General features: G+C 40.7%; 1 protein-coding gene across 2 annotated transcripts in view; it reads left to right on the top strand.

Annotated features, from left to right (window-relative positions):
- The window catches only part of JMY (junction mediating and regulatory protein, p53 cofactor), a 109,422-nt gene that overhangs the window by 35,660 nt on the left and 58,717 nt on the right, over nucleotides 1–15,045 (top strand). For both annotated transcript variants that reach the window (XR_008848160.1, XM_056541606.1), the window contains exons 3-4: nucleotides 8,491–8,641; nucleotides 10,979–11,148. Coding sequence is in view for 1 of the 2 variants with exons in the window: in XM_056541606.1 (XP_056397581.1) it covers nucleotides 8,491–8,641; nucleotides 10,979–11,148 (321 nt within the window). In the remaining variant the exon portion in view is untranslated. The remainder of the gene's footprint in view (nucleotides 1–8,490; nucleotides 8,642–10,978; nucleotides 11,149–15,045) is intronic.

Here is a 15,045-nt window from a genome sequence, read left to right as displayed (position 1 = left end):
AAAATCTGTAAAAATGTAATAAAAACAGCAAAAATTCAAAATGAGAGACAGGTGGCCAAAGAAAGCAAAACTAATCCTAAATATTTTTTTAGATATATAAATGCAAAAAAACCAAGGACAGAGCATGTAGGACCCCTTAATAATGATAATGGGGAGGTTGTCACAGGCGATCAAGAGAAGGCGGAGCTACTGAATGGGTTCTTTAGTTCTGTATACACTATGGAAGAAGGAGCTGACAATTGGACAGGTCAGTGCTGGTAACACATCATGTACTGTACTGAACTGGCTTAATGTAGAGATGGTACAAGGTAAGTTAAGTGATATAAATGTAAGCAAATCCCCAGGACCGGATGGACTACACCCAAGAGTTCTTAGAGAGGTAAGTTCAGTAATATCTGTACCCCTGTTCATGATATTTAGAGATTCTCTGGTGTCTGGTATTGTGCCAAGGGACTGGCGCAAGGCGAATGTGGTGCCAATCTTCAAAAAGGGCTCTAGGTCTTCCCCAGGAAACTATAGACCGGTAAGTTTAACGTGCATTGTGGGTAAATTGTTTGAAGGACTTATAAGGGATTACATACAGGAATACATAGGGGATAATTGTATTATAAGTGATAGCCAGCATGGGTTTACTAAGGATAGAAGTTGTCAAACCAATCTAATTTGCTTTTAGCCTTGACAGAGGAATGGCTGTGGATATAGTGTTTCTGGATTTTGCTAAAGCGTTTGATACTGTCCCTCACAGACGTCTGACAGGTAAGTTAAGGTCTTTGGGTTTGGAAATTTTAGTTTGTAACTGGATTGAACACTGGCTCATGGATCGTACCCAGAGAGTGGTGGTCAATGATTCGTACTCTGATTGGTCCCCGGTTATTAGTGGTGTACCCCAAGGTTCAGTACTGGGACCGCTGTTGTTTAATTTATTTATCAATGATATAGAGGATGGTATTAACAGCTCTGTTTCTATCTTTGCAGATGACACCAAGCTTTGTAGCACAGTACAGTCTATAGAGGATGTGCATAAGTTACAAGATGACTTGGATAGACTAAGTGTCTGGGCATCCACTTGGCAAATGAGGTTCAATGTGGCTAAATGTAAAGTTATGCATCTGGGTACTAATAACCTGCATGCATCGTATGTCTTAGGGGGGATTAAACTGGCAGAGTCACTGGTAGAGAAGGATCTGGGTGTACTTGTAGATCACAGACTACAGAATAGCATGCAATGTCAGGCTGCTGCTTCCAAAGCCGGCAGGATGTTGTCATGTATCAAAAGAGGCATGGACTCAAGGGACAGGGACATAATACTCCCCCTTTATAAATCATTGGTACGGCCTTACCTGGAATATGCTGTTCAGTTTTGGGCACCTGTCCATAAAAGGGACACTGTGGAGTTAGAAAGGGTGCAGAGACGCGCGACTAAACTAATATGGGGCATGGAACATCTTAGCTATGAGGAGCGATTAAAGGAGTTACAATTGTTTAGTCTTGAGAAGAGATGTTTAAGGGGGGATATGATAAACGTATATAAGTATATTAATGGCCCATACAAAAAATATGGAGAAAAACTGTTCCAGGTTAAACCCCCCCAAAGGACGAGGGGGCACTCCCTCCGTCTGGAGAAGAAAAAGTTTAGTCTCAAGGGGCGACATGCCTTCTTTACCGTGAGGACTGTGAATTTATGGAACGGTCTACCTCAGGAACTGGTCACAGCAGGAACAATTAACAGCTTTAAAACAGGATTAGATACATTCCTGGAACAAAATAAGATTAATGCTTATGAAGAAATATAAAATCTCATCCCCTCCCCAATATCGTGCCACACCCCTACCCCTTAATTCCCTGGTTGAACTTGATGGACATATGTCTTTTTTCGACCGTACTAACTATGTAACTATGTAACATTGCAAAAATTTGCTTTGTGAGATTTATAGGAGGAAGTAGTTGGTTTCTCAGCAATTGACCAAAAAAAAATTTGACAGCAATCTTACTTACAGAGACACCTGGATGTAAGAAAACAACCTACTTCTATGACATGATGTTGTTGACATGATCTGTGTCCTGTTCAGAGGTCACTGTGCTGCTTATAGGCAAGGATGTCCCTATTAAATGGGCACTGTCATTAAAACTAATTTTTGCGATTGCACTCCTTTAAGGTAAATAAAAAATATTTCTAATGTACTTGACGTTTTCCATGTTTTATTTGTGTTTAAAAAAAGCTGCCACTAGGTGTCTCCCTACTTGTCCAGAGCACATTTCCCCTCCATCTCTTGCACAGACTTTGGACTCCTGCTGGCCTGGTAGAAGTCCAAAATCAGGAAATGCAGTCTGGAATTCTGAGAGATGTGTTGGAAGCCTTAGCCAATTAGGCTCCGTGCACTGGGGACAAGCGGGGCTCCGTGCACTGGGGACAAGCGGGGCTCCGTGCACTGGGGACAAGCGGGGCTCCGTGCACTGGGGACAAGCGGGGCTCCGTGCACTGGGGACAAGCGGGGCTCCGTGCACTGGGGACAAGCGGGGCTCCGTGCACTGGGGACAAGCGGGGCTCCGTGCACTGGGGACAAGCGGGGCTCAGTGCACTGGGGACAAGCGGGGCTCCGTGCACTGGGGACAAGCGGGGCTCCGTGCACTGGGGACAAGCGGGGCTCCGTGCACTGGGGACAAGCGGGGCTCCGTGCACTGGGGACAAGCGGGGCTCCGTGCACTGGGGACAAGCGGGGCTCCGTGCACTGGGGACAAGCGGGGCTCCGTGCACTGGGGACAAGCGGGGCTCCGTGCACTGGGGTCAAGTGGGGCCCTGTGCACTGGGGACAAGCGGGGCCCTGTGCACTGAGGCTCTATGACATGATCCTGGCTCACATAGCAGGATGATTGAGAAACCAGGAACTTGTACAGAGCCCTGCTTGTCCTACTCCCACTTCCTGTTATTTGTCTCCTCACAGAGACGCACAGGCAATAGCTGCAGGGACAGCATTTTTTCACCCAAAAATATACACATTTTTTAATTAATGTATATTACAGATATACATATACTGTAATGGTATTATCTACATTATATAAAAAGTTTTTGTTAACGACAGGTACACTTTAATGATCTTACACAGCGTCTTTTGAAAGAAGATGAAGAATGATTTGTTTACTTCTTTCTATGAGAACTTCTTTTTTGCCTTTTCCTATAAGTTACACATTGTAATCTCATTATATAAGAAATATGGGTCTTGCTTAGATTGTCCCAGTTGTGTCAGGTAGTTCCAGCCTTTTGATGTCTCGTTTCCTGTCGATGTGACATGACAACGTGGGCTTGATTTCAGAATGGCATATTCATTTAAAATTCTTTTACATATTTGGAGAAGAAAGCGTGCATATAACTGTGTCATTATAGAAATAAACGTATCAGAAGGAAACCTTCTTGTGAGAGAGAGAAGAAATGCGGTGCAGTCAGACCTTTTATATTTTGTTCCTTAAAGGGGTATTCTCATTTTAAGGTTTTATAGCCTTTCAAGCAATATTATTTCTTTTTTGAGTCCTCTCAAACATGGTTTCATTGGGTCATATTTAGGATTTGCAATTTTGTTTAAACTTAACACCAATGCATCTCATACGGCGTTCTCAAGAGGCATATGATGACAATGGCATCTTATTCCTCTTGAGAACGCCGTAATTACAGCAAAACAAGACCAAGTCATTTAATGCAGGGGACTGCAGTGCCGCATACTTTTGATAACACTTGAGTACTGTATAGTTACTCTGTCTTGGTACTAGTTTTTAACATTTTTGTTTCTGGGGTTTTAATTGATAATAATAAAAGTTACATATTAGGGGTTGGATATTTGAGCAGTGTTTCTTACTCCTGGAAATGGCCCTGGAGTAAGGTGTTTGTATTTTAGGGCCCCTTATCCACCCTTTTTGGGTAACTCCCAGCATGCCCGGACAGCAAGAGGCTGATCTTAGGCCTTTGAAAGAGGGATGGGAAGCCACTTGTCAGGCTATAGGTGGCCCCCCTGATGGTATATGAAACAGTAAAAAAGTTACAAGGGTCAGAAAATCTAAAAAATTCTAAAAAGTTTAGAATGTTTTTAAAATTAGTAAACATGACAGAAACAATACAAATGCTGTAATCAGGCCGACCTAAAGTATCAAAAATCACATGTTGGTTTGACCACAAAGTACCGTATATACTCGAGTATAAGCCGACCCGAATATAAGCCGAGGCCCCTAATTTCACCCCAAAAACCCAGGAAAAGTTATTGACTCAACTATAAGCCTAGGGTGGGAAATACATGATCCCCCCCCCCCCCATGTAATCATCCAGACCCCCGTCATCATCCCCCCCCCCTTCATCATCACCGCCTGTCAATCCCTTCATCAGTGGTCTTCAACCTGCAGACCTCCAGATGTTGCAAAACTACAACTCCCAGCATGCCCGGACAGCCATCGGCTGTTGTAGTTTTGAAATATCTGGAGGTCCGCAGGTTGAAGACCACTGCGGCCTTCATCATCATCCACCCCCCCCCCTCTGGATTGACAGGCGGAGAATTCACTCGAGTATAAGCCGAGGGGGGCGATTTCAGCACGAAAAATCATGCTGAAAAACTAGGCTTATACTCGAGTATTTACGGTAAATGGTGTTAAAAAAAATCCAGCAAATTTGCAAAATTATCTTTTTTTTAATTTCAGTTTCACCTCTCCAATATTTTATTTTGTTTTTGGTTTCGGAGCATCTCTTATGAAAAAATGAAAGGTGTGATTACAAAGTACTTAAAAAAAATGGTCTGTAGATGGTAAAATAAGAGTTATGGCTATTGTAAAGTGAGGAGGAAAAAACAAGGTGTAAAAACCAAAATTGGCCCAGAAAAGTGGATTGTCATGAGGGGACAAGTAGATTGGCCTCCTGTTTTTTTTTATTTTTTATTTTATTTCATAGAATAATACATACGGTAGACAATGATGGGGTTGGACAGCACTACAAGTGGGATCAGGTATTATTATAAGAAGGTGGATAGGGAATCAATATCTGTTTGGGGATCAGCTGTTCCGGAGCTGTTAGACCTGCACTACACACTGAATAAAACCATAGGTAGGGTGCCTTTATATGTTTGATTGCAAATCAAGCAGCCTGATCCATGCCATACCCTTGATTTCAATGAGCCGACCCGAGTCAACTAGTGTCTCGGTTGGCTCGTTTTCCGACCGTATCTGGTTTCTGAACTGGACTAAAACGTGCAGCAGATCATGTTTATTTTTTATTTGTTTTGTCAGGTTCAAAAAACGGCTATGGTCAAAAAATGAGCCAATCGGAGAGACTAGCTGACTCTGGTCGACTCACAGATCTGTCTAGCTGCGCTATGTTGCGCTAGGTTACTGCAGCTGAGCTCCTATTCAGTTCAATAGAAGCAGAACTGTTGTAACCTAGCACGGTCACTAGACATCGCATGAAGAGGTCTGCTTTTAACTTTGTGAGGGTGCTGTGGCTCTGCTAGACAGCTTACAACTGAGGATGTGGGTAGCTCTGTTGTCTGCCATCTATTTCACTGTTTCCTCAGTCTGTTTTGCATAGAGTTTATTTTCCTTCAGATAAGTAAATAAAACACGGTTCATGTGCACTGTGCTTTAAAGTGATCTCTGCAGGAAACAGGTTATGTAGTCTGCTGCACCAGCTTTCTTATTAAAGAAAAGAATCCCATTGAATGTATATCTAGCTTTCATATTGCCTGTAAGACTGATCCAAAAATACAGATGTGTGTTTACAATTTTCAACACAGTGTAAAAGAAACCCACAATGTGAACCCAGCCTAAACCAAGAATGCATGGAAAACCTCCAGAGCTGCTAGACTTGACTGACCTTTTGTCTTGAGCAGTGTTCTGTGTCAGGCAAACCCCACTGAGCAGTGTTCTGTGTCAGGCAAACCCCACTGAGCAGTAGCTAATATTATTGGTATTCCATATAGACAGATTAGCCCGGCACTGCCAGCATGAAGAAGGTGTGTTGCTCAATCTGGAATTACTTTTTCTTATGAAGAACGGTGTGGTGCTCTGACAAATAGGAGTTAGATAAGAAGATAGTAGAGCATGGTGAGTGCTGGCTAATATTATTGCTGTGGCGTATTTTTCCATATGTGGGGTTTATATGGGGTTTGAAGAACACTGATATTCAGACACGAAACTATTAAAAGTAAGATGTTGGTAGTTGGGACAAACCAATATATTTGGGTACCTACCAGATGCCCTCAAAGGACTGTACCATTGGTTATGGCAGATTCCATAGAGAACCATTTCTGGAGCTGCCTGGCAGCCGCCTTTCCTCCATAAGAATTAACACACAGTATAGTAAGGAAGTATGTAACACAAACTATTAATTTCATGGTTCGGTCTGCGGATCAGCTCATTGTTTCCACCACATAAAGCGTTTCATTTATAGATCTATAATTTCATGTTGGGTTTGTCTTCTCTCTGATGTCTCTCATGTGGCTCCAAGTTTATGATGCTATTTTCTTTAAAATGTCTGTCTTTACCCATCGCTCTGCAGATTTTGTCTTTTACGTTTTATGAACGTCCTGACAATGTATTTGTGTTCGCCCTGATGTAGCAGAGTGATAAGTGTTCATAGGTCTAAGGTAAGAGTATTCATGTCTATGCAAATATGTGAGGTTAAAGAAAGATTAGATTTGCAAATGTGTTATCCATGTAAACACAGCTGCTCTTGTCTGTCGGAGCGTGATGGTGGATCTCGCATTATATCTTTTTATTTTTTATTTTTTATTTAACCTAAATTAAAAAATGCATTTATTTATTTATTTTTTTGCGTGTGGTTTTCTGGTCTTAAAATATAAATATGAAAAACTTTGTTTCAAAGCTTAGCTGCTTACACAATATACTTAATGAACATACCTCCATGTGCCATTATGCCATATCACTCTGGCATCTAATTTTATGTGCGTATCTGGCAGCAAAGATATTGTATTGTGGTTGCATGGTTCTGCAGTCCATTTACAGACTAAGGGCATATTCACACAGTGGAGTTTCCAAGTGGGGAATTATTACACTCGGAAATTCCGCTGCAGCAGAGCCCCATTGATTTCAATAAGATTCTGCTGCACTGTGCACACAGCAGAATTCCTGCAGATTTTGGCATCTGCAGCAACAATGAACAGGTTCATTGTTTCTGTGGATTCTGCTTGATGATGCATTTCAGTCTATATTGAGACAGCGGATTTCTGAGTGGTCCTAGTGCCGGTGGAACATGCAAATGTGCGAAATTTGTGCCAGTGTTTTCTGTGCAGAGAGTGCACACATTTTGCGGTGTGCTGACAGCCTCAGGCTTAGTTCCCACTACATAAATCACGGCAGCAACATTTTCTTTTATTTTTCTGCAGCCTCGTTTGCAGATTTTAGCAAAGAATGCGCACAGAAAATAAAATACGTTAGGAACTGTGCCTTTTTATACCGAAAGCTTCAGTTGTATTTTCCCAGTTTTATTTTTATAATATAATTTCTATCATGTCAGGTTTCAATATGACCGCTCATGTGCTTATGTATATTGTATATGTTTTTTTTTTTGCTCTCTCTATGTTGATGGCTCTAAGGGGGGACATTGCTATTATCACTTTATTTACTTGCTTTTCCATCGTATGAACTTAGCCTATGTCTTTGTTCACATTTTGTTTCCATTTATTCATTTTTCCATGTTTATAACATACTAAAAAAAAGAAAAAGAAATAAAAAATTATTGCTGTTGACCACTTAATTTCAGCTAAAAAAAATCCATTAAAAGCTATTTAATAAAATGCATTCATATGAACCAGTGTGTGTAGAAATGTATATCTTTGTAAGTTAGTATTTGGGTTAGTTGAAAAATAGAAAATGTTAAAATAAACAATAAAAATAGAAATGGAAAATAAACTAGAAAAATTCTAGTAATAAAAAAGTTTGATAGAATACATTTTCCATTTTTTTTTCTGTTGAATTTGTGTTTTTTATTATTATGATTTATTATTATTTTTTTTTCTTATTATAAACAAGCCAAACATTCATTGGGGGAAAGAACTGTTGGTCGGGTTCATTAAATCACCATATAGCTAAAAGTTCACCAAATTTCCAATATATCTCTGCTTTCTTCTAGTGATTTTGATCAGTCTTGTTTACATACAGAGACCTCTCACAACAAAAAATAGTAGTGTTACATAGTATTTTATGTAAGTTAATCTCCCATATTCATGTGTTGTATCTATGTATGGATTCTCTGGAGTGAAAATGTGCATAATTGAGCATTTGCTAATGTGGGACCTTACACAGGTTTACTGCATATATAAAGTGTATTGAAATACTCCTTTTCTTACATACATCTAGCAATTTAAACAAATGTTGTATACTGTTCCAACAGAATGTACATTTGTTTTATTTACAGTTGTATACTGTATAACAGGACAAATATGTACGTTTTATTTGCGGTTGTATACATTAATAGGATGTATGTTTTGCTTTATTTGGCAGATCTCGATAGAAAATGATTACTTAGGACCCAGACGAATTGACAGCCTTAAGAAGGAGGATGCGGACTGGCAGAAGAAAGCTCACATGGCCGTGCTGTCCATTCAGGATTTAACTGTAAAATACTTTGAAATCACAGCAAAAGCGCAGAAAGGTAACGGGATGTTCTTCTTATCTTGATGTTTGCATTATAAGTTGACTACGTTTTTAATGTGTTCCCTTAAATGGGCACTGTGAGATATAAAAACTTTTTATATGTTGTACATCTTGGCAAAAAAAAAGGTTTTCTAATATACTTCTTAAAAAAAAAAAAAAAATTTTATTTAAGAAAACTGCCTCCGAAAATCCCACCACTGATGAGTCTCACAGCAGGGAAACTGATGAGTCCCACAGCAGCATGAGAGTGTCCATGAGTCATGGACACAAGATGGCTGATTGACAAGGCTGCAGGAGGAACACAGCCTAAAGCAACACTGCTGTAACACAGAGTTTTACTGAACATGTTCCTCAATCTGTTGCAAAACTACAACTCCAAGCATGCCTGGACAGTCAAAGGATGACTTGGCATGCTGGGAGTTGTAGTTTTGCAAAAGCTGTAGGCAGAGTGAGGGAGGGTGAGGAGTCATTGCAGTGCAGGCAAGATATGGATACACCCCCTCCCTTTGACAAGATAGAAAAGACATTGGCCAAGATTAATCAAAGAATTCCTATGGTAGAGCTATTTTCCCACGTTTATTTGGGTGGTGGGTTTGACTAGCGTGCATCTTATTTATCAAGAAGGTGCAGCAGGATGAGGAATTTTGTGCAGCTCTGCTGTAGTGGGAAAATACACTTTTTGTAGACTCTTGTGAGGGAGGGAAGTGGACACTTTCCCGGGTCCTGAATTTGGCAGGTTTGGTGTTTTTATTTACTTTCACAGAGCTGCCGGGACATTTTTACTTGCATTTTAGATGCTACAATCAAATTTGATTGCGGTGTCTAAGGGGTTAAAGCCGGGCATCACCCTGATCGGTGATGTCTGGCATTAGAGATGGGTCCTGGTGGTAGATAGCCGCCAGGACCACCCAGCTATGACCCGCGCTCAGCTCCTGACCATGTGTCATAGAAGGGGAGTGGGACGCTATAGTCCACAAAAGGATTAAAGGTTGAATTGCAGAAGGTAGAAGTGATTTTCACGCCTACTGGTAGGTGGTGTAGCTTTGCGCCTAAAAAAAAAAGTACGTTTGCGCACAAAATAGCGACTTTTGACAAAAGTCGCAAATGATAAATATATGTGACCACTGCATGGTCAAAAAGAAAAAGTTCTACAGGTAGGAAAAAAGAGGGAAACGGTCTATATCAAGAAACGCATAAGTCACTAAATATGCTGCTTGCGCCTGAACTGCGCCAAAACATAGACAAAAAAAAAAAAATGCTCTAAAGCAATAATAGATCTCCCCATTGAGCAGCTGTAATATGTAATTTTTTTGTGAAATATGGGTGGTACATACATAAAAATTACATGTACATGATCAGGATGAGATACTGAGTAACATATAAAAGTTTTTTTTTTGTGTGGGATCTGACAGGTACACTTTAAATTCCCGATTTGCTTAAATTTCCTTGTACAGCTGATTTATTGAGCAAGTCTTGTGATACAACACAGAGTTGCATTGAACTACATATAGACCAATGTTTCCCAACCAGGGTGCCTCCAGCTGTTGCAAAACTACAACTCCCAGCATGCCCGGACAGCCAAAGGCTGTCCGGGCATGCCGGGAGTTGTAGTTTTGCAACAGCTGGAGGAACCCTGGTTGGGAAACAATGATATAGACAGATGTATGTTAGGAAGTTACTTCAAATCAGTGTTCCACAACCTACAGCTTCCATCAGGCTGTTCAGACATAATGGGAGTTTTAGTTTTGTATCGGCTGGAGAGCCACAGCACTGATGTAAATGTAACTGCATCAGATTTGTGTGCCTCCAAAGAAGGACCTATGCGTCTTTTCTCCCTTTACTCAGCATTTCATTTGTTCAGTTTACTTTTTTTTTTTTTTCTCTCCCCTTATTTTGTGTTTGGAAAAAAAGGATTTTCAATATTCTTGCATGCATTTTTATTCCTAGCTTATATTGTTTACTGGTGTCCTATATCTTAATATATATATATATATATATATATATATATATATATATATATATATTAGATTATATAAAAATTTGTATAAATCCGCAGCACACAGGTCCAAGTAAGTGCAAAAAAAAAGAAATTTATTCCATATCCAGGTGAAACTTACAGCGACGTTTCAACCAGCTCTCCTGGTCTTTCTCAAGCATGAATAAAGCCTCTATATAGTGCTATAGTGTGCTGCTGATTTATCCTAATTTTTATCTACATATGGACCATTGACCAGGGTCTGGTTCTGCGTGCACCAACTTTGTGTCTTTTTTTTTTTTTTGGGTTCTGCTTCCCTTGGATTGCTATTATATTATATATATATTTTTTTATATGAAGCGGTCTTCGATCGGATGAGAGCAGACCAGAAAAAGTTTGGAAAGGCATCGTGGACGACAGCAGTGGAGCGCATGGAAAAGCTTCAGTATGGGGTTTCTAAAGAGACTTTGCAGTTGATGAGAGCAAAAGAAATCTGTCTTGAACAAAAGAAGCATGGACTAAAGGAGGAGGTAACTGCTATGTGTACTTTAGAGAGGGTGTCTGTTTATCAGGAGGGCCCCCTAATCTGGGGGACCCCCTGCTATCATCTGTAGTGTGTGTTCACTTTGGAATTTAGCAAGGAAAGGTGAGGAGGGCCTAAAAGGGAAAAATATATATATATATTTTGGATTTTTTGCCAGTAAATATCCTTTCTAGGATCGTAGTTTTCATATGTTGGTTTATGGTTCTAGAGGTTTTTCTACTGTGCTTCCAAGAACAAGATCACTCCCGCTTCAGTAAGGCCAGATTGACATGAGCATAATACAGGCACATTGTTGTGTTTTATATTAAGTCCTGGCCCGTCCGTGGGTCTGATCACTCATCAGATACTGTTTCTCATCAGTTTCTGTGATGCTGTCGGTGTGGGTCATTAGACTTGCAGTTAGGCCAATATTTCAAGCCTTTTTATGCTCATGTGAATCTGAAGTGAGTACACAGGTATGGAGTAGTCACAGGGGCGGTGTAAATGTCACATTAACCTCTCTGATGCTGGTCAGCTGGGATCAGTATATATAGGTACTTTCTTATTATAGGCCCTAAGCCACAAGTCACTGTACTTATTTATCATAGTTAGGACATATATCAGCTATTCCAAATGTCAAGTCATTATGATACAAGTTGGTTCTTTACACCGCAATTTTTATTAGCCCCATATTCCTGAAGTTAATATTCTCTACATAGCTTCTCTGAACAGTAAATACAGAAAATACTAAACTCATCTAATTCCCCAATATGCCATAATGATGCTCTTTGTTCTGGTAAGAACCTTTAGGATAGGGCAAAATATTGTGCGCTTGAGGTTTATTTCAGTACAGTCCCTTGGCAAGAGCTTGTATTCTCGGGATCTCTGTATTTTGGATGGTAACTTTGTATTAATATTGTGTTCCTTGTCTTAAGAGGTAACGTGAGTGTCTGGTCTGTATCAGATCACGTTGTACTGTCATGTGCTTTGTGTCAACCTTTTATGTTTTGTAGTGTTTCTGTGAGCACATTGTCTTGTTTCTAATCACAGTAAAAGTCAGGTACTACTGAACCCATTCAGTCTTGTTTTACAAGAATTTCCAGACTAAAGGTTTGACATTTTATATCCCCAGACAAAGAAAATATGGTTACCTTACATTTAAAGGATGGTCACCCAGCCTTTTCACTTTTAAATAAAAAAATCAAATAAACAATAGACAATAAAATCAAATATAAAAATAAACAAATATGAGTCAATGTTTAATAGCCAAACCTTCTGGCTTCATAAAACATACTTCACACAATTAAAAGCATATTATTTTTGTTAATAGTATATGTTTTTTCCAGATCAGGTAGAGAAAGCTTTTTCACAGGACAGAAATGCTATAGGTCTTCTGCAGCAGGAAAACTATAAAGTTTTCGCCACAGGTTAAAGGGGCTGTGCAGGGAAAAGTAACTTATCACCTATCCACAGGATAGGGAATTAAGTGTCAGATCGTGGGAGTCCGACCACTAGGACCCGGCTCTGTGAGAGGAGCTGGGGAAGGTAAGCGATTCCATTAATGTATTCGGGCATCTCTGGTGCTCCCATACAAATTAATGGACCATGTGTTGTCCCCAGTGTGAGCTCCTCTCAGAGAACTGGGGCCCGTGCAGGAGATCGTAAAGGGTCCTAGGGTCAGACCCCCCCTGCGATCTGACCCTTTAAATCCACAGGGGCAAATTGTGGAGATTTTGTTGTGGATTTCAGTAATATGAAAAAAAAATTATGAATGTAGGTTAAAATTTATTCTTGATTTTGTTTTTTCTAGGTCAGTTTCTATGCCAATATTGAGCAGATTTCTAAGTGTAGTGCATGTGATTTCTTAGTGTACCTGTAAAGCCAATCAACCACCTGTTCTTCAGATCTGGCATAGAGAAATGCAGGTTCAAGCTTGGTAGTCGGGTTCCTGAAGCAAGAAATTGGCTTCTGTGTGGCTCTTGTTCTGCATTGTGTGGTTCCCTCAGCCCACCATATTACCCAGTGTAGACAGGGAGAGATGCAGGTCCAATGTGAAAAACATTTGGGAGATAATCTTTACTGGTACACTTTAAATGCTCATTCACAATGATCAACTGCAGATTTTCAGCACCCAAATCTGCTGTGATATATGCTGTGTGTGATCATACTGTAAATATAACAATTACACAAATTCTGCCAAGGACTGTGTGCTGTCAGCTGAGGGCTGGTGCAGCAAGGAGTAAATCTCAGACGGTAACGGTGATGCTACTATCCACTTTTACATAATGCAAACATACCCTCCCAACAATGGCTTCTACTTCTTGCATCTGTATAAGGGTGGGTTCACACTACGTTTTCTCCCATACGGGAGCGCATACGGCAGGGGGGAGCTAAAACCTCGCGCTCCCGTATGTCACCGTATGCGCTTCCGTATGTCATTCATTTCAATGAGCCGGCCGGAGTGAAATGTTCGGTCCGGTCGGCTCATTTTTGCGCCGTATGCGCTTTTACAACCGGACCTAAAACCGTGGTTGACCACAGTTTTAGGTCCGGTTGTAAAAGCGCATACGGCGCAAAAATGAGCCGACCGGACCGAACGTTTCACTCCGGCCGGCTCATTGAAATGAATGACATACGGGAGCGCATACGGTGACATAAGGGAGCGCCAGGTTTTAGCTCCCCCCTGCCGTATGCGCTCCCATATGGGAGAAAACGTAGTGTGAACCCAGCCTAACACAGTATTTTCCAAACAGTGGGCCTCCAGCTGTTGCAAAACTACTACTCCCAACATGCCCGGACAGAGCAGTTTTTTGTTATTTTTTTATCCTTAGGTAGGGGAACACCCCAGTGGTCTCTGATATGGGGCATGACACTTCTCTAAAAGTGTTTGGTGTGTTGGCAGGACCAAATTGTCAAACATCAAAAACCCAAATACAGTCATGGCCGTAAATGTTGGCACCCCTGAAATTTTTCAAGAAAATTAAGTATTTCTCACAGAAAGGGATTGCAGTAACACACGTTTTGCTATACACATGTTTATTCCCTTTTGTGTATTGGAACTAAACCAAAAAGGGATAGAAAAAAAGATAATTGGACATAATTCCACACCAAACTCCAAAAATGAGCTGGACAAAATTATTGGCACCCTTAACTTAATATTTGGTTGCATACCCTTTGGAAAAAATAACTTAAATCAATCGCTTCCTATAACCATCAATCAGCTTCTTACACCTCTCAGCCGGAATGTTGGACCACTCTTCCTTTGCAAACTGCTCCAGGTCTCTCTTATTGGAAGGGCCTTATCCCAACAGCAATTTTAAGATTTCTCCACAGGTCTTCAATGGGATTTAGTTCTAGACTCATTGCTGGCCACTTCAGAACTCTCCAACACTTTGTTGCCATCCATTTCTGGGGGCTTTTTGACATATGTTTAGGGTCATTGTCCTGCTAGAAGACCAAGACCAAGATCTCGGACGCAAACCGAGCTTTCTGACACTGGGCTGTACAGTACGACCCAAAATCCGTTGGTAATCCTCAGATTTCATGATGCCTTGCAAACATTCAAAGCACCCAGTGCCAGATGCAGCAAAACAACCCCAAAACATCATTGAACCTCCACCATATTTCACTGTAGGTACTGTGTTCTTTTCTTTGTAGGCCTCATTCAGTTTTCGGTAAACAGTAGAATGATGTGCTTTACCAAAAATGCTCTATCTTGGTCTCATCTGTCCACAAGACGTTTTCCCCAGAAGGATTTTGGCTTACTCAAGTTCATTTTGGCAAAATGTAGTCTGTGTCAGCAGTGGTGTCCTCCTGGGTCTCCTGCCATAGCGTTTCATTTCATTTAAATGTCGACGGATAATTTGGGCTGACACTAATTCTCCCTGAGCCTGCAGGACAGCAT

The sequence above is a fragment of the Hyla sarda genome, chromosome 1, assembly GCF_029499605.1.
Source record: "Hyla sarda isolate aHylSar1 chromosome 1, aHylSar1.hap1, whole genome shotgun sequence".
Classification (NCBI taxonomy): Eukaryota; Metazoa; Chordata; class Amphibia; order Anura; family Hylidae; genus Hyla; species Hyla sarda.
The sequence above is the reverse complement of the archived record's forward strand: the minus strand, read 5'-3'. Positions and strand labels throughout refer to the sequence as shown.